The 27,586-nt window shown below is 37.0% G+C and overlaps 2 protein-coding genes across 5 annotated transcripts; both read left to right on the top strand.

Moving 5' to 3' along the window:
- The first annotated feature begins 2 nt into the window (after positions 1-2).
- Positions 3-21,161, top strand: LOC113682105 (5-hydroxytryptamine receptor 1A). Of its 4 annotated transcripts, none has more exons than XM_089180546.1 (2): positions 3-131; positions 18,790-21,161. In XM_089180546.1, the coding sequence occupies exon 2, from the start codon at positions 18,976-18,978 to the stop codon at positions 20,008-20,010; it is 1,035 nt and encodes a 344-aa protein (XP_089036672.1). In that variant the 5' UTR covers positions 3-131; positions 18,790-18,975; the 3' UTR covers positions 20,011-21,161. The 4 variants fall into 4 exon arrangements, with proteins under 4 accessions (XP_089036672.1, XP_089036671.1, XP_089036669.1 ...); XM_089180545.1 differs by lacking the exon at positions 3-131 and adding an exon at positions 1,765-1,931; XM_089180543.1 differs by lacking the exon at positions 3-131 and adding an exon at positions 6,015-6,301.
- Positions 21,162-21,498: 337 nt separating this feature from the next.
- Positions 21,499-25,069, top strand: LOC149041848 (uncharacterized). Its single transcript, XM_089180547.1, has one exon. It carries the CDS (start codon positions 22,485-22,487, stop codon positions 23,142-23,144), a length of 660 nt encoding a protein of 219 aa, XP_089036673.1. The 5' UTR covers positions 21,499-22,484; the 3' UTR covers positions 23,145-25,069.
- The last annotated feature ends 2,517 nt before the right edge of the window (positions 25,070-27,586 follow it).

Below are 27,586 nucleotides of genomic sequence, written 5' to 3'. Positions count from 1 at the left end.
TACAACCAGCATAGAACATTAACCTCTCCACATCCTGAAACGTCAGTAATGCAAGTTGGTGTACTCATCTCGCAAAGTGATTTAAGTAGCAAAAGGATAGTAGTACGATTGACATACACACGCTCTGATTGGTCAGTGTTATAGTTATATCTTGTCATAAACGTTCCTGACAGGATTAATATCACACTGAACATTGATTTCAATCATTACTAATAGGATGAATATCACATGGAACTTAAAATTTCAATTTGATCGCTTAGCAATGTAATTTTCGATATTTCGGAAGAAGAACACTTTAATAAATGAACCCGTGGTTGCTTTAATAATCACCTGCAGTGAAGCCAGTAAATGTACAAAAATAACTTGATCTCAGAGATCAATCAACAATGTTCACTCGGGCAGCCACATAAAGCTTTTTAACAAAAATGAACCTGAAACCAAGTTTGAACGTTAACATCTAACCCGTTTTTCTGATTGCCGATTTTAAAGGGTGAAGAAAAAAATATATTTAATGGCTCAAGATCGTATGTTAAGTAGAATCTTTCTGCGATAGAGGACCAAACTGCTAACATCTTGGATTCACAATTCACACAACTAACATCTTGTATTCACAATTCACACAGCTAACATCTATATTCACAAACAGGACTTTGAGTGCGATTCTTAACGATTTTACTTGAAAAGGTGGAATGCCGCGTCATACAAACGATTTTTTTAACAAGTATTTTACAATATTTCTAGTGTTTAGATTTTCAAAGGGGACGAGACAAAGTAGCATCATTAAGAAAAGTGATATGAAAAGTATGATTTGTATCGCTTCCGTTTCTGTCGTTGCTAACTCGGTAGCTTTTTTGAGCGTAAGGCTTACGACTTGCTCTTAGGAGGAATGGTTACCTAAACATACACTCGCTTAATTAGCATCTTTGTTGATATTTTAATGGATCTGAAACAATCTGTATCTAGGTTTCAACGGCAAGCAAGCTCATATGTCCAACTTACTTTTTATTCAACGAAACTAATTTTATGGTGATCAAAATCTCCCTCAAGCTAATTGCTTTAATTTAAAGTAAAGTATTATTTGTCTCATAACGGACGAATAATACGAAAGCTCTAACTCTAATTGGCTTTTGCACACACCCAGGTTTTACGCAACTGCTCTATATCTCAGTGTTGAAAAATACATTGGGAAAATCCATTGTCTTTGATGATAAAGTTTGTTTCCCTCTCTTTCAAGAGCTGACTTACTGTCCAAAAAGCTTTTTTGCACATGCCCTTTGTCATTATAATTTTGTATGGAGAAGGTGACAGAAAAATATTCTATTTGAAGACTTAAAGCGGACGTGGGATGTTTCCGTGTTAATGATTGTTATCGTCAATTCTAAACTTTTATTCCATAATTGGTGCTATTATTCTGAATTATTCTTTTTGTTGTAACGTAGGCGACAATTCTTATCTCGGAAAGACCTCAAACTGAGAACTGAAGACCATAATGAAAGATAGAAAGATACATTTTTAAGTTCAGTAGTTTCATTGAAAATTTTAGGTTCATTTCAAAGAAAACGGGATTAATTTCCACATGTTTTAAGCTGAAAAGTAAAAAAAAAAATTTCACTCTTATCCAGCCTGTCAAACGTTAAGCGAAATCTTACGCGATCTGATTTAAATAACAGATTCAGAATTTTGTTTTAGTCCAAGTGTGTTTAACACTTCCAAGTTACAGGTTACTATTCAAACCAGGTGCGCCCGCTATTCATTATAACCCCCAAGTTAACTTCGAAAGGTAATGATATACTTCGAATTCGATTAAAAAATGACCTCAGGCTGGAGCCAAGTATACTAGACTAAAGGTCACCTACTGCCAAAACGTAAAGCGTGGAAAGTCTGGTTAAAATGGTGTTTGTCTCAAAGGAAGAAAGTAGTATTTCAGTAAGGTTTGTGCTTAAAATACTTCTTTTAGGTTTTCACAAGTAACTGTCACATTTCCATTACGAGATAGTGTACTCAGCGCTTTAGTATTTCTCTACATTTTCAAGTAAGGTTTGCCGATCATGTTTTTATTATTACTCCGGATGATGATTACTCCGGATGATAACATGTTGAAATCGGTCAGAGTAGGAAAACACCTCTACTATGCAGCTTGCATCGTCGTTTGTTTTTTTCTTCTACATTTGGTTGGCGACTTTTATGTCACAAAGCCATGCATAACCTCTCTGATGCGAAAACGATCATTTTACCAGGTATTTCAAATCTATTCAGTGTTCTTACAGTAATTTCTGTCATAGCTTGCGGTAATATAGCTGGAAAATAAATTGAATTGTGAATTTTAAACAACACTCACTTTACAGATTTAGCTAATGCTGTCGGAGAAAAATGAAAACCCTTATTAATCGAAAAGCGTGTGGGAAAAGCTCTTAACAAATAAAGTCGTCGACTTTCCACAATTGGAAGAAGTTTTCTGACTTTAATTTCTATGGTAAAAGGATTTTTAAATTGACCTTGTCACACAGATCAGTAGAAAAGAGATCTCGTAAATTAGCATTATCAAAATATAAGGCGGAGCAAGTCCTGATCAGAATGTTATAAGTCATCGCGAGACAGTTTAGGGAAGAAGTTTTTTCCAAGAAGGTTTGTACTTAAAACGCTTTGTCTACGTTTTCTCAAGTCACTACTATATTTATAAACGGAATAACATGATGTGCACAGCGCTCAACCTTTTTTGCACTGTAAGCGATGTTTACTGATCGTGTTTCTGCTGTTGCTTCGAATGATAACAGGTGAAACCTAGTGTATTTTTTACACCGTGAGTCTAATATGCCTGTGCAAGCGGGGAAACAGCTTGTCGAATGATTGTTTAATTACAAAAAAAAAACCTTTCTCCTGTATTAGGGGACTAAGCCTAGGGCCATGCTCACTACGATGTGAGCACGATTATCTGACCAGGTATTTCACATTAATTCAGCTTTTATTGCAGATATTTCTCTCCGCTAAATTGGTTGATCATCAACTGGTAAATAAATAATTTATTTCATTCATTTTCGTCGCTGAATCCCAGTTAACCGCGGCCTGTAATATATGGAGGAGAAACTCTTGAATCTTTCTCACAAAGCGACGCGAACAAGTATTTACAAACAGGCAGTCTAGTTTTCTCAAATGACTTTATCTGATATACCCTCTCTTATTTTGATCGTGTTTAAAACTTTTATATTCGTCTTACACGAATTTCAAATTTCAGGAATATTGAGATCAATGTATGGTATGTTTTTACTGAAGCGTAATTTCCATATAGTCATTACGATCGTCTAAAAAGGTGACCAGCGACGATAGGATCTCGTAGCTACCAAGACGATTATTACTGCAATCACTCGCTTCTGACACAAGGTATTCTGGGACACATAAAGCGATGTTGATTTTTTTTCTTTGAGATATTTCACCCTTTCACTACCAAGGGTGACCATTAAATAACTTTTTTTTTTTTTTACAATAACGGCACATATGAAAGCAGAAAGATAAGAAGAAGAAAGAAAAATGACGGTGTGATATTATCTCAGCGATTTGCTATTCTCACTGCAAGCATTATAGGGAAAATAAGGCGGAGAGTTGAGAGAATTGATGAAAAATCTTAGCAGTGAAAGGGTTCAAAATGTTACGATCACTACGCGGTGTCTATTGTTTTGACTGCAGCGCTGAGCTGAGTTAAGCAATTGCAATTGCGGTCACTGTGATGGTGTAGATGGATGATATTGCCGCGATCCCCGAACAGAGTGGTTTCCTGAAAAATGGCTGCAATCTTTTGACATGTTTTATTTTGGCGATGGCAGCTATGGCAACGTTTTCGTGGAGACCGGGCTCTCGAAACAATAGAATTTAATTGTTATGGTAGCGGTCACCTCGGAAATCAAATATACTTTATAATTTAGTCTAAATGGTTTGAATCAATCAGTACAAAGATAGCCGTTAAGGTGCACATTTCTTATATCCACCAGCTACATTTAACAGTTAATATGTTACATTTAACATCGCGTACATGACCTGGTTCACTACAAGGAGGGCATCATACAAATTAGAAACTCAACAGGAAAGTTACTGGGAAGTGAACAAAGAGCACAAAAATCAATTTATTCAAGGGAATTATATGAAAATAAAACTCTCGCAGAGCGATTGATCCAGAACCTAGAAAAAACGTCAACTCCTCAAACGAAAAAAATATTACCGTATAATGTAAGATAGCTTGTTATTGGTGAGTAACGTTTAATATCTTGTATTTATGCTTTTTGCGAATAATTTCCAAGTCAAATGTCTTTGTTCAATATGTTATCCTGAAATAATAATCTACATCTCTTTGAATTTAAACTAATTCGCAATCAAATCTAATTCTTCTTTCTCATTTCGACAGTCAGAAAGCGCTCGCAAGTAAGGTTTGGACATCGCAAACTAAAAAAACAAACTGAAACGTGTTCAGGCGGACGAATTTTCATCTCAAGATGGCGAGCATCTTAAAATAAAAACTGTTGTTTTAGGTTATTGGTGATATCAAAGTTGTCCTGCACTAAAGCAAATATTATTACTAGATCATATTGTTAAGAAAGTAAAAAGCATGTCTCAGGCCTCCTATATTCTATTGGAGGGTAATTTCCCTACAAAAAAAAAATCAAACGTTTTTTTATAAGAGTTTTCGTCACCCGTGCACTTTTGACGCAGTCCTCCCCTTTTTTCTCACGCTACTCGGAAAAACTGCGTACAAACTATCTTTTTTAAATCTTACTGTAGTCAATTTATCCTTTATTTTGATTAATAAACAATTGATTCCCCGGAAGAGTTGCGTATCAAATTCCCTTTTCTCGCTATTAGTCAATAGGATCACTGGTGCTCTGTAAATGTAAACCAAACGTATTGCTCGAAAACAAAGCACATTTCAAAAAAAGTCTCTTTTTGATTACCGAGTGGAAGATTATAACCGACGTGAAGAATCAATATCGCCTAAATCACTGTATGATTATGGGTTGATTTTGTTCTCAGATGCAATGAAAGAGAGCGGATGATTTATGGATATTCGGATACGGGGCAGTCTTTGGAATAAAGGCAATTTATTTTCGTTTGTTTTTCGCCTTTTTCGTGGTGATAATCAATTCTGCTATGATACAGGAACTAAGAGCATTTTCAAAATGAGATTAAAAAGGCAGCTTGGTTTAAGAAGATTATTGAATTGGCTGAAATTTAAATAACCATCGCAATAAACTGATTCATTCGTCTTTTCCTGCTCCGGATCGAAACTACATTGTCTTTCGACCGCGTGGAACGAGACGAAACCTGAATACAGAAATAAAAATAGAAAATTACGATAATTGAATTCTTTTCTTTTTCTTTTTCATTATTAAAGAATTAAAATGCTTTTATTTCGCCCATAACAACTAAAAAGCGAAAGTAGGGTGGCTGAATTTTGTTAGTTTTTGTTTGCTTCAAAAGGTATTTTTGCCCGCATAGTGCTATCGCAAATATCTAAAATGCTTTCTTGGCGTTAAAAGAGAAAAGGGATCATAATGAAACCTTTCATTTGACGCTTCGCCATAAACGGATCGGCTAAATTTATCCGGCTTCGGAACACTACTAAAGTATATTGAACATGATTTATCTCTGTCTATGAAAAAGCTCCAGTGTTAATTGTGAAGCAGTTGACGAATTTTCCTCTATTTTCACCTAGTTCGGAGAAAAAAAACTAAAACGTAAGCAGCCGGTTGAAAACTTTGTTCGTGTACACAATATTTCAGTTCTTTTTCGTACAAAGTCATAAAAGTTGCATGCTGAACCGGCTGCTAAAAATATTAAATTAGACAGTTCTTTGTTCACGATTTAATCAATGCCTCGAAGTACAATAATAAAAAGGATCTAGAGTGCACATCTCAAAATTCTGTTGGGCACTCAGAAATTCAAATTTTTTTTTCGCATTAGTTGGCCTATGTTCAGTTTTTGCACTTACAAAGGATATATTACCCCAGCGGTAAGACAAAGTTCGCTTAGGTCCTTGAGCTCAAGAAGAAATACATTTACTGAGGTGTCTCACGTCATATCTTGAAAAATTGAAAAAGAAGGTCTTTTATGTTGATAAAAATGGTTTAATGGAAGAAGCCTTCATCATTTTGTGGTTGTTCATTGGTAAGACACTGTAATCGCCTCTAACAGCTGGTGGCTATAAAACCCGTAAATGAAACGAGTTACTAAATATCAAGATAATTCGTCAGAACACGACGCCACACTAAAGGAGGGTTTCCACTAAAACTGTACAGATGAGACAAAAGCACTGACGGTAAGCAAAATGATTTGATTGTAAATATCAGTTTACCGATGAATTTTGTTGTCATTTTGTCAATTTAATGATCATTGCTTTGTCATTTTGTTTCCAAGCCTTGTATAAAAATACTGGTTTCGTTTGATATCCAGCTGACCTGGATGAATAGAATCACAAAAGCTTTTCCGTTTTTTTTTTTCTTATCGTGAAAATTTGTCACCTTGGTAGGAAACAGGTTATAGTTATTTTTCGTGAGTTTTCTTTTTCGAATCAGACAATCGAACCAGAACTGTTAAATTTGCTAGCCACCATATTTGTTTTAGCCCTTCCTTGAACGAAAAAACATAACATTTGGTCAACAATTTCATCACCATGTGTGTGTTCTTTAACGCTAAAATGAACAGGAATCTTTGATAGAAAATTTTGTATTTTGAGTACGTCACAGTTTCATCGGAGCACAAGCTTCGTCTTCGACTCTAGACCACCGGCAGTTCCTCCTTTTCGGCGAAGTCTTTCACGCGAATCATAAATAATTAGTTAGTCACCCTTGGTTAATCTCGACGGTGGATAAACAAGATGTTATTTGTTGTTTCGCACGAAGTTTAAAGTCAAAACGTTTAACTTAGTTGGTTGTGTCTTTCCATAAAAATATTTCTGTGTAACAGTTACCCTGAGCGCAGTGCAAATTCATAAGCCCGCCTTAGATTAAGAACTCTTTTGCTTCCCTACACGATCTAGCGGTTAAAATCATTCCAATGTCGTCACCAGAATTTTTTTTACGGTTAACTTTTTTTACGACTATCGATAAACAGCTGTCAATTTTTACTTGTAAATGCAAATTTTTTTGGCCATTTTACGGCTATCGGTTAAATCCACTGAGACCCTCTTTATATGGTGTTGACACCATGAGATTTCAAGACATGAAGGAAGGTTGATTGATTCCATGAAAAAACATTTGAAGGCCTGAGCCTTTCTTGCCGTAAGAACAACGGAATAAATTCGCAATTTGACGGGTCCATTTAAATTTACTTTTTAACCTCAGTGTCTCTGATCTTGCAATACACCCCACATATGACTGAGGTTGTCATATGCCAATGAGGTATCTCAAGCAGTTTGACTCGGTTTAACAAACCGACGACTTGTTATTTCCGTTTTTTCAGATTTTCTTATGTGTGGATGTGGGTGTGATTGTGTGGTTTTGATAGAAACGCTAAAATGAGTTTAATTTCAAACTAACAACTCGGATTCCTTCACTTTTCAATTCAATAAAACTACAGTCTGTAATCAAGTTTTTTAACGGGCTGTGTAGTTTATCCTGATTCAATGACTGACTTACTTCCTTTTGGCCTTTCAAATTGTTTTATTAGAGATTTTTATTACATTTTGACACCTTCAAACAAAAGATGTAGATAATTTCGTTAAGTACGCCAATTAAAGTGTGATTAATGTATGTTGAAGTGTTTTTCAAGTTAGGAATATTTCCTAATAAACGTTACGATAAATAAGCTCTGCCATGAAGTGAGTTTGACTTCGAAAGGCCTCGTATGTAGTTTATAAGGCAAGGTAAAAGTATATGTGCTGATGGTATTCTAGCCATATTAATTTAAGAGCACCATCGAAAAATCGAATTATTTCAAATTAACTGAGTTAGTGTATGAACATCGCCAACTGTTTTCTTATTTTTCTGAGATAACCGACGTTCTGAGTTAATTTTGTTTCAGTTTATGAAGAAGTCAAACGACTGTGTCAGAACAATTCTTGGTCAGAATTTACAAAAATTATAGCGGAGCTCGCAGAGCGTAGCCCCATAATTATACAAAATAGAAGTAACCCATCAAGCCGAAAAAATTTGGATGTACGACCGTACGACCGTACAAGGTGCTACTTTTTACATGCGTGGTCAACTGTACCGCGGGCACGCCAACGTCATGGCTTTGTCCAATAGTCCAATGATCAGTGCACTGGGCTCCGAGTCGGACAACCCGGGTTCTAGTCCTGGCCGGGGCAAGGCGTTGTGCCCCTGAGACGTGCGGGGAAAAAAAATGCGAGCTCCGCTTTTAGGCTTGGCTAAATCTATATATTACCATGTGCACAATTGAACACGTATTCAGGCAAGTAACAGAAACACTTTAAGTCGCAAACTACATCTTCCCATCTGAAGCCGTAGGTATTCAAAGAGAAGCGCATTGAAAACAGTTTTTTTCCCTATTATGATTCTGTTATGTGTTCAGTTTAGAGGTGAGAGAATCAGAATTCGGAAAAATACAACGAACTGATTTCATCATTCAATTAACCAACTTCATTGGTCCCTATAAAATAAGTTTCTTTTTTTATAGAGGAAAACGAGTCAGATTTCGATAAAAAAAAAAAAAAAGAACAAACCGATTTCATCATTAATTTGTTTAACGTTTTTGATCCCTCGCCACTAATTTTACCAGAACTGTTGCTGGAAAATTCACGGAATGCATTCCATAATCTTTGATGATAGTTTCTACCCGTTTTGGGGGCTGCAGTAATTTGACGAAAAATTTCCCTCCTTTTTACTAAACTTGACAAGGGTTACATGGGAAAATTATGTTGTCTTTTTGGCAGTACAGTATATAAATGATTCTACGGCACGTAAAATCTTTGTTCAACCCAACAGGTTTATGAATCATTCTGGAATTGTAAGTGTGAATTGCCTGTTGTTATTAACAAATAGAGAAGCCTTCACTGTGCTTTATTCTGTTATAAAGCACACAGGAAGCGGCTAGAGCACGAAAGAAGTGTAAGGAGAAACGCGAGACGTAGTCGAGTCCGACCTTTTCCGAGACTTTTCGTTAATTAAAAGTAAAATTTCGGAACAAGCGAGCCGGCAAGTAGCAACAGAAGAACCAAACAAAGGTTTATAAACATGCCAGGCACCATAATTTACTTTATTATAACGTGAGCAGAGACGAAAATCCTCAAAGAGAAAGCAAAATGTACAGTCCAAGTTTTGAAGGTTTTCACGCCCAGTTAGATTGCAAGCTTACGGACGGTTATAAAAATCAAACACAGCTAACACTCGTATAGTGTATAAAGTTCCGTGTTCAAAAACAAAACAGAATATAAAAGGAATGATGAAAAACAGAGCAAAACTGGCACAACTGTTAAAATTCATACTAATCATGCCGGTGTCAGAGCGAGTGCGATCAAGCTGAGGTCCATCGCGGCTAACTCATCATGGCGATATCCGGCCATCGCAGTGAAGCAAGCCTCAGAAATTACATCGGTCGCAGTTCGAGTAAACAACTGAGAGCTTGCTCTGATGTCCTTTCCGATGCGTTGAGTGGAAGGCCACATCAGTCACCGACGCCTAGTTTTAAGGCTTTGTCATTCCGAGCAATCTTCATGTTCCGGTAAACTCGGCCGTCGTTCATTCATAAAACACTCGCCTTAAACAGTTTGTTTTTTAATTGTTATGCGAAAAAAAACCTGGGTGTTCTTATGAGCCACAATTCGGCCGGATTTCAATGAACATTTTACTTTCAGATTCTGTATTAGAGACTAAACACTTCAGGCGTAAGTGTTAAATTCGACCTGCCGAACCATAAAAGTATGTAAACTACTGCAGATTGTGAACTTTGATGGTTTTTTAACTTTGATGGTTGGACCTTTTTGGCAGCTTTAGCCTTGTACATCCAATCAGATTATTTGAACCATTTTAACAGGGATTCTGATTGGCTTATTAATTGTAGCGTGCTTTATGAGAGTATAGAGCATGCGACGACACTATTGTTCGCTTTACAAAAAGAGTTTGTTTTGAAAATTTAAAGTAATGTTTGGGGAATTTAACGGATTCTTTATTATTAAAAAAAAAAAGAGAATTTGGCAGATGGCGCGACAGCTTTAGCTCAGCTCCTTACTCTGATAGAGCACACTCTTTCAATCAATGTCAGCGCGCGTTATATGCGGACTTTGTCAAAAAGGATGTCAAGTCTGATTCTATTACAGTTCATTTTAACGAGTGACTTTTATGAGAAATGAACGAGTTCTCACAGTTAGAGGGAGAAATTTCAGTCAGTCGGCCTGTCACTCACTCGGTCAGTCGATTCTTGTAAACATCGGGGAATTTCTACGCGCAGTGGTATTCGAACCGCTGAAAATCGTATGAATACCTCGGGCCCAAAAAGCCTCTTCCTCAGTGGCTCAGCTTACCGAGAAGCTATGTCGCGATAACTCAATCGTTATTTTACTGCAAAGCGACTCCTTACATAGCAAATAAGTCGTCTAAGTAGCAACCGAATATTTGTTTAACTATTGAGCTTATCTTTCAAAAAGAGAATATCATATTCTCTCGCTTTTAATAACTTGTGTGAGAGGTGCGATGAGCCATGTTTTACAAGAAAGTTGACCTTCAAGATGTTTTGAAAAACTTGAGAGCGGTATTGCGGGTTTAAAAAAACAGATTTCCATTTCATTTTCTAATGAAGTACTCATGAAAAACGCCTCCATAGATGTAGCGAGTGAGTATCAACAACAGTTGATCAGAACAACTAAACACCAAAATAAATTTACTAATAAAGTATTTGGTATATAAATAATCGGTTTGATTGAAATTGGCAGAGAGAAGAAGCCTCGGGTTATTTTTATATTATTAGCATAAAGGCTTGTCCTCAGTGGCTCAGCTTACCAAGAAGCTATGTTATTTTATTTTTTTGAGTACTGTGGAAAATTTCCGTGAGACTAATCTTTATGTAAATCTAATGAAAGTCTAGGTTGTTCCCGGAACTTTCGAAAAAAAGAAAAACAAAAGAGGAAAGAAATAAAAAATACCCTTTAACTCTTCGAAGATAAGCTTAAAAAAAAAATAAAGCATCATTAAGAGTGATGATGAATATTCTCCGAACAGGATTTATCTCTGTCTATTAAAAAGCTCTAGTGCCAATTGGGAAGCAATTAGCGAATTTCTTCTATTTTAACCTAGTTAGGAGAGAAAAACTAAAACATAAACAGCCGGTTGAAAACTTTGTTTGTGTACACAATATTTCAGTCCTTTTTCATACAAAGTCATAAAAGTTGCATGCTGAACCGGCTGCTAAAAAGATTTAATTATACAGTTCTTTGTTCAAGATTTTATCAATGTCTCGTAATACAATAATGAGAAGGATCTGGAGTGCATATCTCAAATCCTGTTGGGCACTCAGAAATTCAAATTTTTTTTCGCATCAGTTGGCCTATGTTCAGTTTTTGCATTTACAAAGGATATATTACCCCCAGCGGTAAGACAAAGTTCGCTTAGGTCCTTGAGCTCAAGAAGAAATACATTTACTGAGGTGTCTCTCGTCATATCGACGGTAAGACACTGTAATCGCCTCTAACAGCTCGTGGCTATAAAATCCCTAAAATGAAGCGAGTTACTAAATATCAAGATAATTCGTCAGAACACGACGCCACACTAAAGGAGGGTTTCCACTAAAACTGTACAGATGAGACAAAAGCACTGACAGTAAGCAAAATGATTTGATTGTAAATATCAGTTTACCGATGAATTTTGTTGTCATTTTGTCAATTTAACAATCATTGCTTTGTCATTTTGTTTCCAAGCCTTATGTAAAAATACTGGTTTCGTTTGATATCCAGCTGAACTGAATGAATAGAATCGCAAAAGTTTTTCCGTTGTTTTTTTTCTTTATCGTGAAAATTGGTCACATTGGTAGGAAACAGGTTATAGTTATCTTTCGTGAGTTTTCTTTTTCGAATCAGACAATCGAACCAGAACTGTTAAATTTGCTAGCCACCATATTTGTTTTAGCCCTTCCTTGTACGAAAAAACATAACATTTGGTCAACAATTTCACCACCATGAGTGTGTTTTTTAACGCTGAAATGAACAGGAATCTTTGATAGAAAATTTTACATTTTGAGTACGTCACAGTTTCATCCTAGCAGAATCTTCGGCTTCGACTCTAGACCACCAGCAGTTCCTCCTTTTCGATGAAGTCTGTCGCGCGAATCACAAATAATTAGTTAATCACCCTTGGTTAATCTCGACGGTGGATAAACAAGATGTTATTTGTTGTTTCACACGAAGTTTAAGATCAAAACGTTTGATTTAGTTGTCCTCGGACCTTTATCGCTGACATGTTCGTGATTTTTTTGTGACCATTTTTTTGCTAAATGGGTTTCGAGATAGTTAAACTAATTTAGAGCTAGGACTTTTAGCTGAATGCAAGAAAATGTCAATAAAAATCGAACACAATAGGTTTTTTAATATGTTCGCCATGTAGGGTTGTCTATAGTATATCAGCATAATTTTGAGCATAATATTGAGGCAAAAGAATCAAGATTTAGGCTGGAATAATAGTGCAAAAAAATAAAAATCAATAAATATACACAAATAACCCACGCTCTTTAGAGTCGGTAAAACTGCTGCCTTTCCTTGTTCGATTGCGGAACTTTAGGTTGCGTCTTTCCATAAAAAATGTTTCTGTGTAACAGTTACCCTGAGCGCAGTGCAAATTCATAAGCCCGCTTTAGATTAAGAACTCTTTTGCTTCCCCACACGAAGGCAGTTATGATGGAGTATGGCCCACTGAAATATTTAATTGCCGAGAAAGGCGGCAGATCTAATCTTGGTTTCCTCTTCGTGCGCTCTGAAGCAATAATACATGCAGTCTACAATTTGAATTAGGTAGTAATAAATTCTCAATCAATAAACTCGGAGGACTTGAAAGCTTCCGTCCATCCAATTAAATGTGCGATTGTATTTTTTTAATCAAATTAATTTTGAATCATGGTGGGCAGGTTGTTATTCTTGTCCAGCAAGGGACACTCGCACTCACTTTGCTTCACCTTCTGCTACGAAAATTTGAATCAGACTTCATGACTTATTGTACATGACTGGAGGGTTTAAAATTTGTGGCTTCATTTTTTGTCTCACACTTCGATCAAAGACTTTTAGAGAGTATCGATAGGGTGATGGCTTTTACGGCTAACGGTTAAAATTTGGACCATTCTACGTCTAGCGGTTAAAATCATTCCAATGTCGTCACCAGAATTTTTTTACCGTTAACTTTTTTTACGACTATCGATAAAAATCTGTCAATTTTTACTCGTAAATGCAAATTTTTTGGCTATTTTACGGCTATTGGTTAAATCCACTGAGACCCTCTTTATATGGTGTTGACACCATGAGATTTCAAGACATGAAGGAAGGTTGATTGATTCCATGAAAAAACATTTGAAGACCTAAGCCTTTCTTGCCGTACGAACAGCGGAATAAATTCGCAATTTGACGGGTCCATTTAAATTTATTTTTTAACCTCAGTGTCTGATCTTGCAATACACTCCACATATGACTGAGGTTTTCATTTGCCAATGAGGTATCTCAAGCAGTTTGACTCGGTTTAACTAACCGATGACTTGTTATTTCCGTTTTTTTCAGATTTTCTTATGTGTGGATGTAGGTGTGATTGTGTGGTTTTGATAGAAACACTAAAATGAGTTTAATTTCAAACTTAACAACTGAGATGCTTTCACTTTTCAATTCAATAAAACTACAGTCTGAAATCAAGTTTTTCAACGGGCTGTGTAGTTCATCCTGATTCAATGACTGACTGACTGACTTCCTTTCGGCCTTTCAAATTGTTTTATTAAGGATTTTTATTACATTTTTACACTTTGAAACAAAAGATGTAGATAATTTCGTTAAGTACGCCAATTAAAATGTGATTAATGCATGTTGAAGTGTTTTTCAAGTTAGTAATCTTTCCTAATGAACGTTACGATAAATAAGCTTTGCCGTGAAGTGAGTTTGACTTCGAAAGCCCTCGTATTTAGTATGTCAGAAAACCTGGGTTCTTCGTGGACAAAATATCTATCAAAGACAAGGTAAAAATGCATGTTCTGAGGGTATTCTAGCCATATTAATTTAAGAGCACCACCGAAAAATCAAATTATTTCAAATTAACTGAGTTAGTATATGAACATCGCCAACTGTTTTCTTATTTTTCTGAGATAACCGAAGTTCTGAGTTAATTTTGTTTCAGTTTATGAAGAAGTCAAACGACTGTGTCAGAACAATTCTTGGTCAGAATTTACGATGATTATATCATGCGCACAACTGAACACGTGTTCACGCAAGTAACAGAAACAATTTAAGTTGCAAACTGCCTCTTCCAATCTGAAGTCGAGCCAAGATTATGTAGATATAAAAGTTCTAAGCTCTTGCCGTAGGTATTCGAAGAGAAGCGCATTGAAAACAGTTTTTTTTCCTTCTATGATTCTGTTATGTGTTCAGTTTAGAGGTGAGAGAATCAGAATTCGGGAAAATACAACGAACTGATTTCATCATTCAATTAATCAACTTCATTGGTCCAACTGAATAAGTTTTTTTTATAGAGAAAAACGAGTCAGATTTCGATAAAAAAAAAAAGAAGAACAAACCGATTTCATCATCACCACTAATTTTACCAGAACTGTTGCTGGAAAATTCACGGAATGTATTCCATAATCTTTGATGATAGTTTCTACCCGTTTTAGGGGCTGCAGTAATTTGAAGAAAAATTTCTTTCCTTTTACCTAAATTTGACAAGGGTTACATAGGAAAAGTATGTTGTATAGTATAGTATATAAATGATTCTGCGGCACGTAAAATCTTTGTTTAACCCAAAAGGTTTGAGAATCATTCTGGAATTGTAATTGTGAATTGCCTGTTGTTATTAACAAATAGAAAAGCCTTCACTGTGCTCTGTTCTGTTGTAAAGCACACAGGAAGCGGCTAGAGTACGAAAGAAGTGTAGGGAGAAACGCGAGACGTAGTCGAGTCCGACCTTTTCCGAGACTTCTCTCTAGCTTTTTTTCGTTGATTGAAAGTGAAATTTCGGAACAAGCGAGCCGGCAAGTAGCAACAGAAGAACCAAACAAAGGTTGTAAACATGCCAGGCACCGTAATTTAATTTGTTATAACGTGAGCAGAGACGAAAATCCTCAAATAGAAAGCGAAATGAACAGTCCAAGTTTTGAAGGTTTTCACACCCAGTTAGATTGCAAGCTTACGGACGGTTATAAAATCAAACACAGCTAACACTCGTATAGTGTATAAAGTTCCGAGTTAAAAAACATAACAGAAAAAAACAGAAATGATGAAAAATATAGCCAAACTGGCATAACTGTTAAAATTCTTACTAATCATGCCGGTGTCAGAGCGAGTGCGATCAAGCTGAGGTCCATCGCGGCTAACTCATCATGGCGATATCCGGCCATCGCAGTGAAGCAAGCCTAAGAAATTTCATGAGTTCGGGTGAACAACTAAGAGCTTGCTCTGATGTCCTTTCCGATGCGTTGAGTGGAGGGCCAGATCAGTCACCGAAGCCGAGTTTTACGGCTCTGTCAGGGGGGTCATTCTGTCGTTCATTCATAAAACACTCGCCTTAAACAGTTTGTTTTCTAATTGCCATGTGAAAAAAAAACTTAGGTGTCTTTATGAGCCACAATTCGGCCGGATTTCACTGAACATTTCACTTTCAGATTTAACAAATAAAGATTTAGATTTAGATTTCAGATTTAACAAAGCACGCAGGAAGCGGCCAGAACACGAAAGAAGTGTAGGGGGAAACACGAGACGTAGTCTAGCCGCTTCCTAAGTGCTTTACAACAGAACAGAGCACAGTCAAGGCTTCTCTATTTGTTTTATAATAAAGAATCCGTTAGATTCCCCAAGAATTACTTTCAATTTTCAAAACAAACTCTATTTCCAAAGCGAACAACAGTGTCGTCAGCATGCTCCATACTCTCATAAGGCACATTACAATAAGCCAATCAGAATCCCTGTTAGAATGGTTCAAATAATCTGATTGGCTGTACAAGACTAAAGCTGTCAAAAATGTCAAACCATCAAAGTTCAAAAACCATCAAAGCTCAAAAACCATCAAAGTTCAAAAACCATCAAAGTTCATATTCTTACAAATTAAAATAGTTCGGCATATCGAATTTAATACTTTCGCTTGAAGTTTTTTAGTTTCTAATACAGAATCTGAAAGTGAAATGTTTAGTGAACTTCAGCCGAATTACGGCTCATAAAAACACGTGAGTTTTTTCACATGACAAGGTAGAAAACAAACTGTTCAAGGCGAGTGTTTTTTAAATGAACGACAGCCGAATTCACTGGAACATGAAGATCGCTCGGGATAACAGCGCCGCAAAACTCGGCTGCAGTGACTGATGTGACCTTCCACTCAACGTATCAGTCGAAGGGCGGCCGATGTAGTTTCTGAGGCTTGCTTTACTGTGATGACCGGAGATCGCCATGATGAGCGAGCCGCGATGAACTTCAGTATGATCATATTCGCTCAGACACCGACGTGATTAGCATGAATTTTAACAATTATGCCAGTTTGGTTATATTTTTCATCGTTTCTGTTTTTTTCTGTTTTGTGTTTGAACACTGAACTTTATATACTGTACGAGTGTCAGATGTGTTTGATTTTTATTACCGTACGTGAGCTTGCAATTTAACTGAGCGTGAAAATCTTTAAAACTCGGAATGTCTATTTTGTTTTTCCTTTGAGGATTTCAAGTTCGTATCTGCTCACGTTTTAATAACGTAAATTACGGCGCCTGGTATGTTTACAAACCTTTGTTTGGTTCTTCTGTTGCTACTTGCCGGCTCGCTTCCGTTCCGAAATTTCACTTTCAATTATCGGAAAAAAGCCAAAAAGAGGTCCCGGAAAAGGTCGAACATAGTACAATTGGCAGACGGCGTGACGGCTTTAGCTCAGCTCTATGCTCTATAAAACAAATAGAGAATTTGGCAGCTGGCGCGACAGTTTTAGCTCAGCTCTTTACTCTGATAGAGCACACTCTTTCAATCAATGTCAGCGTGCGTTATATGCGGACTTTATTATAAAGGATGTTAATTCTGATTCCTACTACAGTTCATTTAACGAGTGACTTTCATGAGAAATGAACGAGTTCTCACAATTAATGGGGAGAAATTTCAGTCAGTCGGCCTGTCACTCACTCGGTCAGTCGATTCTTGTAAACATCGGGGAATTTCTTAGCGCAGTGGTATTTGAACAGCTAAAAAATCTTATGAATACCTCGGGCTCAAAAGGCTTGTCCTCAGTGGCTCAGCTTACCGATAAGCTTTGTAGCTATGACTTAATCGATATTTTACTGCAAAGGGGCTCCTTACTAAGCAAATAAGTCGTATAAGTAGCAACCGAATATTTGTTTAACTATTGAGCTTATCTTTCAAAAAGAGAATATCATATTCTCTTGCTTTCAATCACTTGTGTGAGAGGTGCGATGAGCCATGTTTTTCAAGAAAGTTGACCCTCAAGATATTTTGAAAAACTTGAGAAAGGTATTGCGGGTTAAAAAAACAGATTTCATGAAAAACGCCTCCATAGATGTAGCGAGTGAGTATCAACAACAGTTGATCAGAACAACTAAACACCAAAATAAATTTACTAATAAAGTATTTGGTATAGAAATAATCGTTTTGATTGGAATTGGCAGAGTGAAGAAGCCTCGGGTTATTTTTATGAGTGCTGTGGAAAATTTCCGTGAGAGAGACTAATCTTTATGTAAATCGAATGAGGGTCAAGGTTGTGCCCAGGAACGGGCAAAGAAAAAAAAAACAAAAAAAGAAAGAAATGAAAAACACCTTTTTACTCTTCGAAGATAACCTAAAAAAAATACAGCTTCATTAAAAATGATGCTGAATATTCTCCGAGTTAAAATGAAAAAACTTAGAAATACAGTGTACAATATATTTACTTTATGATCCAACATTAACAAAGAAGAAGGAATATAAAGTAAAGAAAATCATTTTTGACACAGCAGGAGCTGTCCGATTTAAATCGCAAATCGGCGCCGGGATGAAACTAAGATTTGCGATCTCAACTAATTGCTTTTAGAGACATTTTACGACAGTCAATTAATGTTAAACGCGTGTTTTCAACAACCCGATAATGGATTGGGGGGGTGGGGGGGGGGGGGAATGCCAGAATGTGCTCATGGAAATTAGGGAGTTCAATCTCAGTTCAGGATTTCAGTGGTAAACTCCAATATTTTGTTCTTAAGCTATTTTCAGGGTTGCAGCAATAGTCGATTTAACGGCTACCTCCCACAAAAACCACGCCACAATTTTAGACAGGTACCTCTTTCCTCTCAATATAAGAATTCCGCCTCCCCGCTCCCCCCAATCTAGATTATTTTGTTTTTCATCGTGGAAAATCTAAAATCTAATCCGGGAAATGAAACTTAATGTAAATAGATAACAAAAGTGCTTTTGCAGTTTAATTTTGAGTTATCCTGGAGGGTGGAAGTCGAAAACAAAGATCAATGAGACAATTGAATTAAACGTGTTGCCAAAGTCATAACTTGTTTTGATATAAATACACCTATTAGTGATTGACGCAAATTTTCCAGAGAGGTCGTCTGCAAGTCACGTATTTAAAACTATAGCTTTCTCAAATAGGTGGTGGAAATTTTTCACTGACAGATGTCTCATTTACATCTATCTATTTTCTTTTACAGGGGGAACTGTTTGATTTAAACTTATGAAAACTGACATAGACATAGCCGTCTGAATAGCGGTAATATTCTCATAAACCATCGCTCATCTTAACCTTGGATATTAGAAAAAGAACTGCGTCATTTTCGTCAAATCCAAACAAGAACACCTTATTCAAGACGGAATTTTTTTGACGCCCTCTTCACGAAATGGTGTCATATTCAACAGAAACAATTTTAACGTCAATATTCATGATAACCGTGTCCTTTGTGGCTGTCATTGGGAACTCTTTGGTAATCCTTGCAATCTTGTGGAATAAAAGACTTCGTACGATATGCAATTTTCTGTTTCTGAACCTTGCTGTGGCCGACATGCTTCAGGGAGCCATTGCTATGCCTCTCCGCCTGGCAGATCAGCTAAATCAAACAGAAAAACGCCCTCTCATTCCTTGCTTGGTTGTCATACCACTTACCGTCTTTCTCTTTGGTGCGTCAAATTTCAATCTCACGTTGATAAGCCTCGATCGATATTTGGCGTTAAAGAAGCCCTTTCTCTACACAAACTTCGCCGATCCACGCAAGGCGACAATTATAGTCGCGCTTTCTTGGCTGCTAATTTTTATTATCGCATTTCTTCCTATTTTCGGATGGGGACAGACAGACACAGCCGATATAACTGATATTTGTTTGTACTCCACCACACTAAGCCGGGATTACTTGTTCATGCTATTTTCCATCGTCAATTTATCTGTCATCATCACCCTAGCTTTTACCAACTATTTCATCCTTAAAACTGCTCGTAATCAAATCCGCCGTATAAATATAACCCAAAGTCACGTAACCGGCATAAATGGTGCCCCTTCGGTTCAAAAAGATGACTTATCGGTTTCGGTCGTCTTAGGCCGACCGACTTCCGACTGTGAGACGATGAATAGCGATCAATCACGAGCGAAAGTTCCGAAGGCCGGCGGGAGTAGAGAGCGAAGGGCAACAAAGATTATGCTGATAGTTGTTGGTATTTTTGTGTTCTTGACAACGCCAATCACAGTAATTGACATCATTAGCTTATTGGGTTGTCCCACTTGCACACCGCTAACACTCGTCAAAATAACAGTTTTCATGGCTTATTCCAATGCCTGTGTAAACGTGTTTGTATACGCTGGTTTCAACACGGATATGAGAAATACCTGGATTTGTATATATCGACAAGTTAAAGGAGCGATATCGAGTCGTTTCCGTCGCTAGCAAAGCTCGTAAGAGAAGACAATAGTACTAATAATAGCACAAATAATAATAATGATAATATATAATAATAATGGCTTTATTTAAGGATGTTTATAACAGAGTCGTTTAACAGTTTGATGTAGAAGTCGAACTTAATCGCCCTAGAGATTAGATGCTGAGTTTCTAGGCAAATTGATGAAACCATCTAAAGAAACCGTTTTCGACAGACGGCAACTGCCAAAAATTTAACATCCTTTCGCAAGCAAACCTAACAAAATGGATACGTCTTCTTCCTAACATATTTTCTTTTTCCATTAAATAATCTCAAAATATCGATATAGCATTTCACTATTAATTTAAAGTTTTACGGAAACGTAACTTTCACCAATTAGTTTTTACTTGCGTGAGTTATTTGATATATGGACAAGTGAATTAATTAACCAAATCCTTACTGGTGCCAACAAATACCCTGGGCTGCAGACATAGCATCAATATGTATAAGCATGTAGACAATAACTAGATTGCAATAAACAAACGAACTCAGAATCAAGAATTACACGTGATATTCTTTATCAAAATAATCGTTAAAAAAATGAGATCGTTGAAAAAAACGGTCTATAAACCTTATATGCATGCAAAAAGCTAGAATAATTTTTTCTTTGTTTGTGTAGGGTAGATTCTCTAATAGATTTGTAAAACAGGATACACTTTATGATACATCTGAAATGTATGAAAAACCACGAGGAAAACATGACTATTGTTACTACTGTATAAATATGTTACTCCGCTAAAGATGACAAACCTCTCAATTAGAAACAACCACTAAACAAACAATTAAGCATGAAAAACAATCACGATAATGACGTTAATAATAATGAAAATAAGAATTATAATACTACTTTTAAACAGAACGAGATATGGAAAAGATTTTTATCTATGATGAATGGTTTAGTAACACACAGCTTTACTGAACGTGCATCAACAGTGGTTGTTCGTAAGTAGGGCGGCCAGCATAAAACATCAGGACCAACTAACTATGAGGCGAGTCTCTGAAGCACCAAGTATTATGGCAAAAACATATAGGCCTTGAACCTGTAATAAAATGAAATAAAGGCAGTGGATATGCAAGTTAATAAACAAATGAATAAATGAATAAAGAGTAGCACACGCATATCAGTTTTTCTTTGATGTCGGAAGTAGCGAGATGTATGTTGAAATTTATCATAAATATGCAATGTCATCATGATCAGTTCTTAAACTTATGATTAAAATGTTTATCCAACCTCTTCGTTCCAAGCCATCGAGGTCTGGGTGATGAGTTTACAAAAGACAAAATGAGAGGAAAGTAATTCTCTTCCGGTCGCTGAACTGACGTTGGTGACCACTTTCGTTCCCGTTGTTGCACTTCCGCTGAGTCTGCTGGAAAACAGACAACGGCGAATGTTTGGGATTCGTGAGGCCTTTTAAGGGTTGCAAACGCCAAACTTGTGTAGAAATATTATAAAACTGTCGGTAGGAAGCTAAAAACACATGCAAAACCATTGTATTTTTCGCGTTTTTCTTTCTAATCCGAAATGAAGTAGTAGCTTTTTTCTTGGTCTTGGTATCCGCGCTTCAGCAATGAATGGCTATTCCTTACAAGTCCCTAATCTATGCAGAACTCTGCATTTAAAATAGTTTGACGTAACATGTTAATATGTTAGTTTTGATTAAAAAAAATCGAATTACATGTTGGTTTTCAGAGACTGCTCGTTTCGCCGTTGTTGAAGCAAATTAAAAGTGAAAAATACATATTAGCTCCCGGGAAATCCATTATTTTATTGATTTATCGCATGCAACCATGTTGTGCTGCTTGTGGTCTCCGACTGTCATTTAAGTAAAATGCTTTAATTCAAAGGTAGCTGACCAATAAGACGTCACTCTGAAAACTTCTTTCCCAACCTGGCTTTACATAATGACATATCGGAAATTTCAAATTCATTAGTTGTCGAATTTAACCTGAAAAAGTGATGAATTATTTATGTAGGGATTCACACCTGCTTGCTAAAGTTAACTTATGATGTTTAGCAACGACGCAAATTGTTGTGTATATTCTTTACGATAAAAACGGCGTCGATTCTGCGCCATTTAAGATGTTTCAGTTGCAGATTGTGTTCATGCATTCACTTACCTGAATCGACGTTTAATCTTTGACGTAAATTGGGAGGAAAATATGTGACTTAATATGTTTGCATTGACATCGACAAACTTGCCGCAATTCATCCGCTTTATTTGACGATTTACGTGAGACGTGAACGTTTTGGACAATTTATTGTCAATACGTCGAATAAAGAAGTCAAAATTTTATTTATTCTGCAAACTTGAGTTCACGAGTGGCTTACAACCGGGACAGCTCAGCGCTCTTCGGCCAACAATATCATTCCACAAGGTAAACCAGATATTATTTCCATTCTAGATAGTAGATTTGACTTGAATAGTTCGTCCAGACATTTTGAATGGACAGAGACGTTAGCCATTATTCTTTAAATCTTCAACGGACTCGAATGGACGAAAGAAGATTTCCGAATGGCAAAATTGGTATCCATGGAAACAAGTTATGCAGCGCTCCTTCAATATTGCCGCCCCTATTATTTGGCGAAGAAGCCCGCCATCTTGTTTATGTCTTTTGTGAAGGAGGCGAGAGATCAAGAAAAAGCAAAAAACACGGCTATCGGAGGAAGTATTGCTCGCTTTGTCGCCATTTCCACGAAGCACCTTCTTTCAAAGATGGGATTGAGAAGTATTTTTCTTGCCGAAAATCTCCCCAGATTTTCCAGCGTGGAGAAAAATTACTTAACAAAGGTGATCTGAGCTCTGATGGGGACCTAAGTCGTTTGGAAGAAATTGGTACTCCTGTTGCAGAGGAAGAAAACTTGAGGACTCTCTCGATACAAGGATTAAAAATGTACAAGAAAAGAAGTAAAACAAGCCATCAATCAGGATTAAGGAGATCTGAGGGGGATCGAGGAGGGGCCAGTTTGAACAGGGAGACAGATAGGAAATACACGTCTGCCCGAAGCGGTTGTAAAGTTTGTGTGGAGCGAACAAGTAACGAGAATGAGAAGAATAAATCAAAGAAAAAGATGATCAAGATAGTCCTGCCTTCATTCGAATGAAAGCCAAGTTTTACAGTATATGTATACCATGCAATAAGACTTTGGCCGAATTAGTAACTATTCTGACACTGAAGGTTCTCTTTACCAGTGAGAACTGTTCACTTGGTCACTAACAAAGTTTACTCAGGTCCTGGAAAACTCATTACATGGCAGGTTTAATTTGAAACACTGACTTAGAGGGTTGGTTCATGGTGAATAACCTTACCAAACACTAACTTGGTAATCAACTGTTCAAATAATGAACTGATCATCACAGGTGATCTGCAGTTAAATCGTTAGGTTTGAAAAATCCGATTCTAATAAGGCGATACTACCAACTGGGAGTAGCTGCTAATTCACGAACAATGATAGAAATAGATATGGGATTTACAAGTTTATAAGCCGCGGATTATCTAACACGCTCTTAAGGTAAGGAATACTTGCAAACATTCCGAAAGCAATAACTCTTCTTGTACTGAGAAATTAATAATTCTCGGGCAGTTCTGTTTCCCGAAATTAAGGAAAGGAAAATGGTACAATATACACGATTCAAGGATTCGTACATTTCGATAGAAAGAAGTGATGAAATGAATTGCAGTTATTGGCTGACTAACATTTAAAGGTGAAGTCAAGATAGAGCCAGAAATCTAAAGAAGTGGCTCATTCAGACTAGGAATAGTAGTACAGTTTATTTCAATAGAGAGCATGATTAAAGTCAAAGACTGTAACCTCCCTCATGGCCTTATAAATTCTAAATTGCAAACACATAATATAACATAGCTAGTAAATTTGTCTAATCAAATTCAATTGCGCGAGCATGCTTCATATTCCTATTGTGCAGCTCATGACGTCAGCAAACATATCCCTCGAGAAAAAAATTTTCCATCGGGTTGAAAATGTTATAAAACAATTGGTTCATACGTCAGCTGTGCGTTCATCGAGATATGAAGCACTTGGGAAGTTTGGAGAGCACTCAATAAGTTAGAGTTGCTCGAGGCGTAGCCGAGAGCAACTCTTACGCATCTTTCGTGCTCTCCAAATTTCCCGCGTGCTTCATATCTCGATGAACACACGCTGACGTATGAACCAATTGTTAACTATAACATAGCTAGTAAATTTGTCTCATCAAATTTAGTTGCGCGAGCGTGCTTCATATTCCTATCGTGCACGCTCATGACGTCAGCAAACAAATCCCTCGAGAAGCTAGAGTTACTACGCCTCGAGAGTTACTACGCCTCGAGCAACTCTTACGCATCTTTCGTGCTCTCCAAACTTCCCGCGTGCTCCATATCTCGATGAACGCACGCTGACATATGAACCGATTGTTAAATGATAAAAATACTAAAAAAAAAAAGGTTAAATCACTTATTTAGCTAAAAAGGTCTCTCAATTTCGAAGCTGTCAGGCGTGAATTTCCTCATGATAAATTCAGAGGAACTTCATCCAATTTTCGTCACAGTAGAAAGACGGACTAAATCAAATGTTGCATGGTTTAACAGAAGCATAAAAAAAATATTCGCTTCATATTATTAGTACGTGGAATGGGAAGGTGTTAGACCTAATATCGTATACTTTTGGTATTTATCAGTGAGGTAATCTGTTATGTGTCCATCCAGAATTTTTTTTAACGTCCCCCCAGCATTTCCTCAAGCTTCTTAATCCTATACCCAGATCCTTCTGTGTAACTGTAACTCACCGCTGGGCCGTGTAAGGTATGGAGAGCCTACAAGTTTCCCGGACAGTCGCCGGTATTCTTTAATATCCCTTGGTGGAGTGCCACTTTGAAAGTAAATAGTCACACCCAAGAGCAGTTCAAATGAATTAATCGAAGGAAAGAGCATTTTTCCACATATTGTGCGCACAGTTGTAAATCGTGCACCTAGAAACTGCAAAGAAATGTTGTAAGGAGATTTTGTTGGGAATATAATAAACTAAAAGTGGCTTGAACTATTCGCGTATTTCGTGCCATTTATGGCACACGTGCTGTTTTGAAAGGTTTTTAAATTTCATTCGCATGCGCCGCAGGTAATAACGAAAACTTTCAGAACTTCACTTGTACCTATAAATCATGAAATTAAAGTTATAACAAAATCCTCGGACGTGTTATTACTAGCCCAAATTGAGTGCAATGTAATTGAACAGTACGCATCATGTGCGCACGCTGTTGTCGTTCATTCCGCCGAGTTAGCTGGTTTTTTTTTTTTTTTTTTTTCATGTAAACGTATAACCGATGGTAAATTTTTGGTTAATTGAAGACGGGAATTCGTGTCGTCCACTTCGGTCTGAAATTGTTCGGATTCTTGCTTCGCGGTCACCCGATTTTGTAAATCACTCGTATGATTATAAATTGAATTGGACTCCACTCAGTCCTATTAGCATCACAAATTCACTCGCGTTTATGCTCATAACACAGCTAGTAAACTCATGAAATCAAATTGAATTATGCGAGCAAGCTTCATAATCCTGGTGTGTTCGGTAATGGGAAATAAATTTGCATTTAAGCTTAAAAATGGCTCATTTGTAAGTTATGCTCTCATGGAGATACGAAGCACTTAAAAAATTTCGAAAGCATCTCAAGTGGCTAGAACGGCTGTTGCTCTCGTCTTTGCCCCGAGCAGTTTTCCATTGTTCACGCGTCTTTTATGCCCTCCAACCAACCCGCGTGTTTCTCCCAACGAACACACGTTGACGCACCAATCGATTGTCATTATTAGTGGTCTCGACGCAAAAAAAAACAGTCGCCATTCAAAGCAGATGTAATAAAAAAAATAAACATATCAAAATAAAGCAATTGAAGAACCACAGGATGAGCGTTTGAGCCCTCACGACTCCGCCTTGCAGTGAAGGTCAACGATGCAAAACTTAGATACTGTAATACGAATACGTGACGCTCAAGCTGAAGTGTTTTACTGGCGCAAACTCTACGCGGTAAAAAAAAAAAATTAAGAAACAATCAGGACGGTGATATCATTCAGTATGTAAAAAAGACGTGCTCTTCGAAGGGAACATGTCTTTCTTCGTGTTATTCGATTCCGCAAATTAGCGATTGCGAAAACACTCAATGGCGGGCCTTGTGCAGGTCTCATCAGAAAACAAGTGTGCATCTTGTCTTTGGCAAGTCAGTTGTAAAATTATGTATCGTAACAGGTTTTCAGCTCAGTTATCAGCCTTTACGCTGGTCAATAAATTCTGTATTGGACCTGCGTTTCGCTCGGTACATATGGATTCCGCGCGAACTCGATAACCTCACTTATTAAGACAAGAGCGTACTCGAAATATTGAACCGCTTCAAAAGATTTCTGGTAAATCAGTGTCACTTCACTCAAAAGGAGTTTAAACAAATTGTTATGCCATTTTCGAGTTATTTATACGTTTATCAAAACCGTATTTTTGGAGTTTCTTTTCGAATAAAACGACGCTCGGCTGCCCACATGGAATAGAATATCTCATTTCAATGTTTTTATGAAGGTATTAGAAACTGCTAAAAGGCAAGAAATTGCTGACAAAGAAAAACAATGACTTTCAACTTCACAAATACAGCACCAGCAATAACTTGCATCCATAGAAATGGTGTTAAAAACACACGAGGGCTGCGTTTTTCTTGCCGAAAGCTTGAACCGTCCTGAAAAAATTTTTTATTCATTCCCTAATTTTGAAATTTGCGTGCATCACGTCAACCTTTAATCACACAACGAACAAATCAGCGCCAGACATTACAACAGCTAGGCCAAAGAGGTTAGGTGCTCTCGTTGATCTCGTAAACACACTTGGAAACCTGCCGTTTTTGTCTTTCTTTGACTTAGAAAATTATTGTTTTCGTGAAAAATCGAGCAAACAGCCGAATCGAGCAAGTAGTCGTTGATAGAAGATTACTGGAAATTGGCCAAATTCTTTAAATTTAATCAGTCAATTAATCAATTTCTCTTAGGTGTTTTCATGGAAAGGGACAAAGTCGACGCAAAAAGAAAGTAAACTAGAATGAAATGAAATAAAATGAAAGATGAAACCAGGAAGTCAAAATAAAGCCTTCTTTATCGAAAATACTTCATCAAGAAAGACTTTTTCGTGTTCTGGGAATGTCATGCGTTTTATGCATGAGCCTCTGGATCGGGTGTGAGGGTAATCTCACTCACATCATGACAATAATAAATCGATTGATTGGCAAAAAGCATTTACAAGGAAACTCAGTGATACGTTAAATGAAATGAACTTGCGGTCTTCTTTGTGTGGTCAAGACGTGTTTTGCGACTCTACAGTCGAAAAACTGTGCCAAAAAAGATTTTTATAGTTACAGAAAAAGCAATTTGAGGCAAAAAATGGAAAGACGCAATAACAACAATAAAACAGAAAGAAATTTTTTCTCGTGGAATCAAAGTGGGCGATCCCGAGCAAGTGAGAAGGGCACATCCTACCCGCCTGAGTAGCTGGCAAAGAGGGGTTATTGCATATATAAATGGCACTAT

This window comes from Pocillopora damicornis, chromosome 8 (genome assembly GCF_964200805.1).
Source record: "Pocillopora damicornis chromosome 8, jaPocDami1.2, whole genome shotgun sequence".
Lineage (NCBI taxonomy): Eukaryota > Metazoa > Cnidaria > Anthozoa > Scleractinia > Pocilloporidae > Pocillopora > Pocillopora damicornis.
Note: the sequence above shows the minus strand (reverse complement) of the source record. Positions and strands in the feature narration are given on the sequence as shown.

Coding starts and splice junctions, on each gene's coding strand:
- LOC113682105 (XM_089180546.1), top strand. CDS start 18,976: ATGGTGTCATATTCAACAGAAACAATTTTAACGTCAATATTCATGATA.
- LOC149041848 (XM_089180547.1), top strand. CDS start 22,485: ATGGACAGAGACGTTAGCCATTATTCTTTAAATCTTCAACGGACTCGA.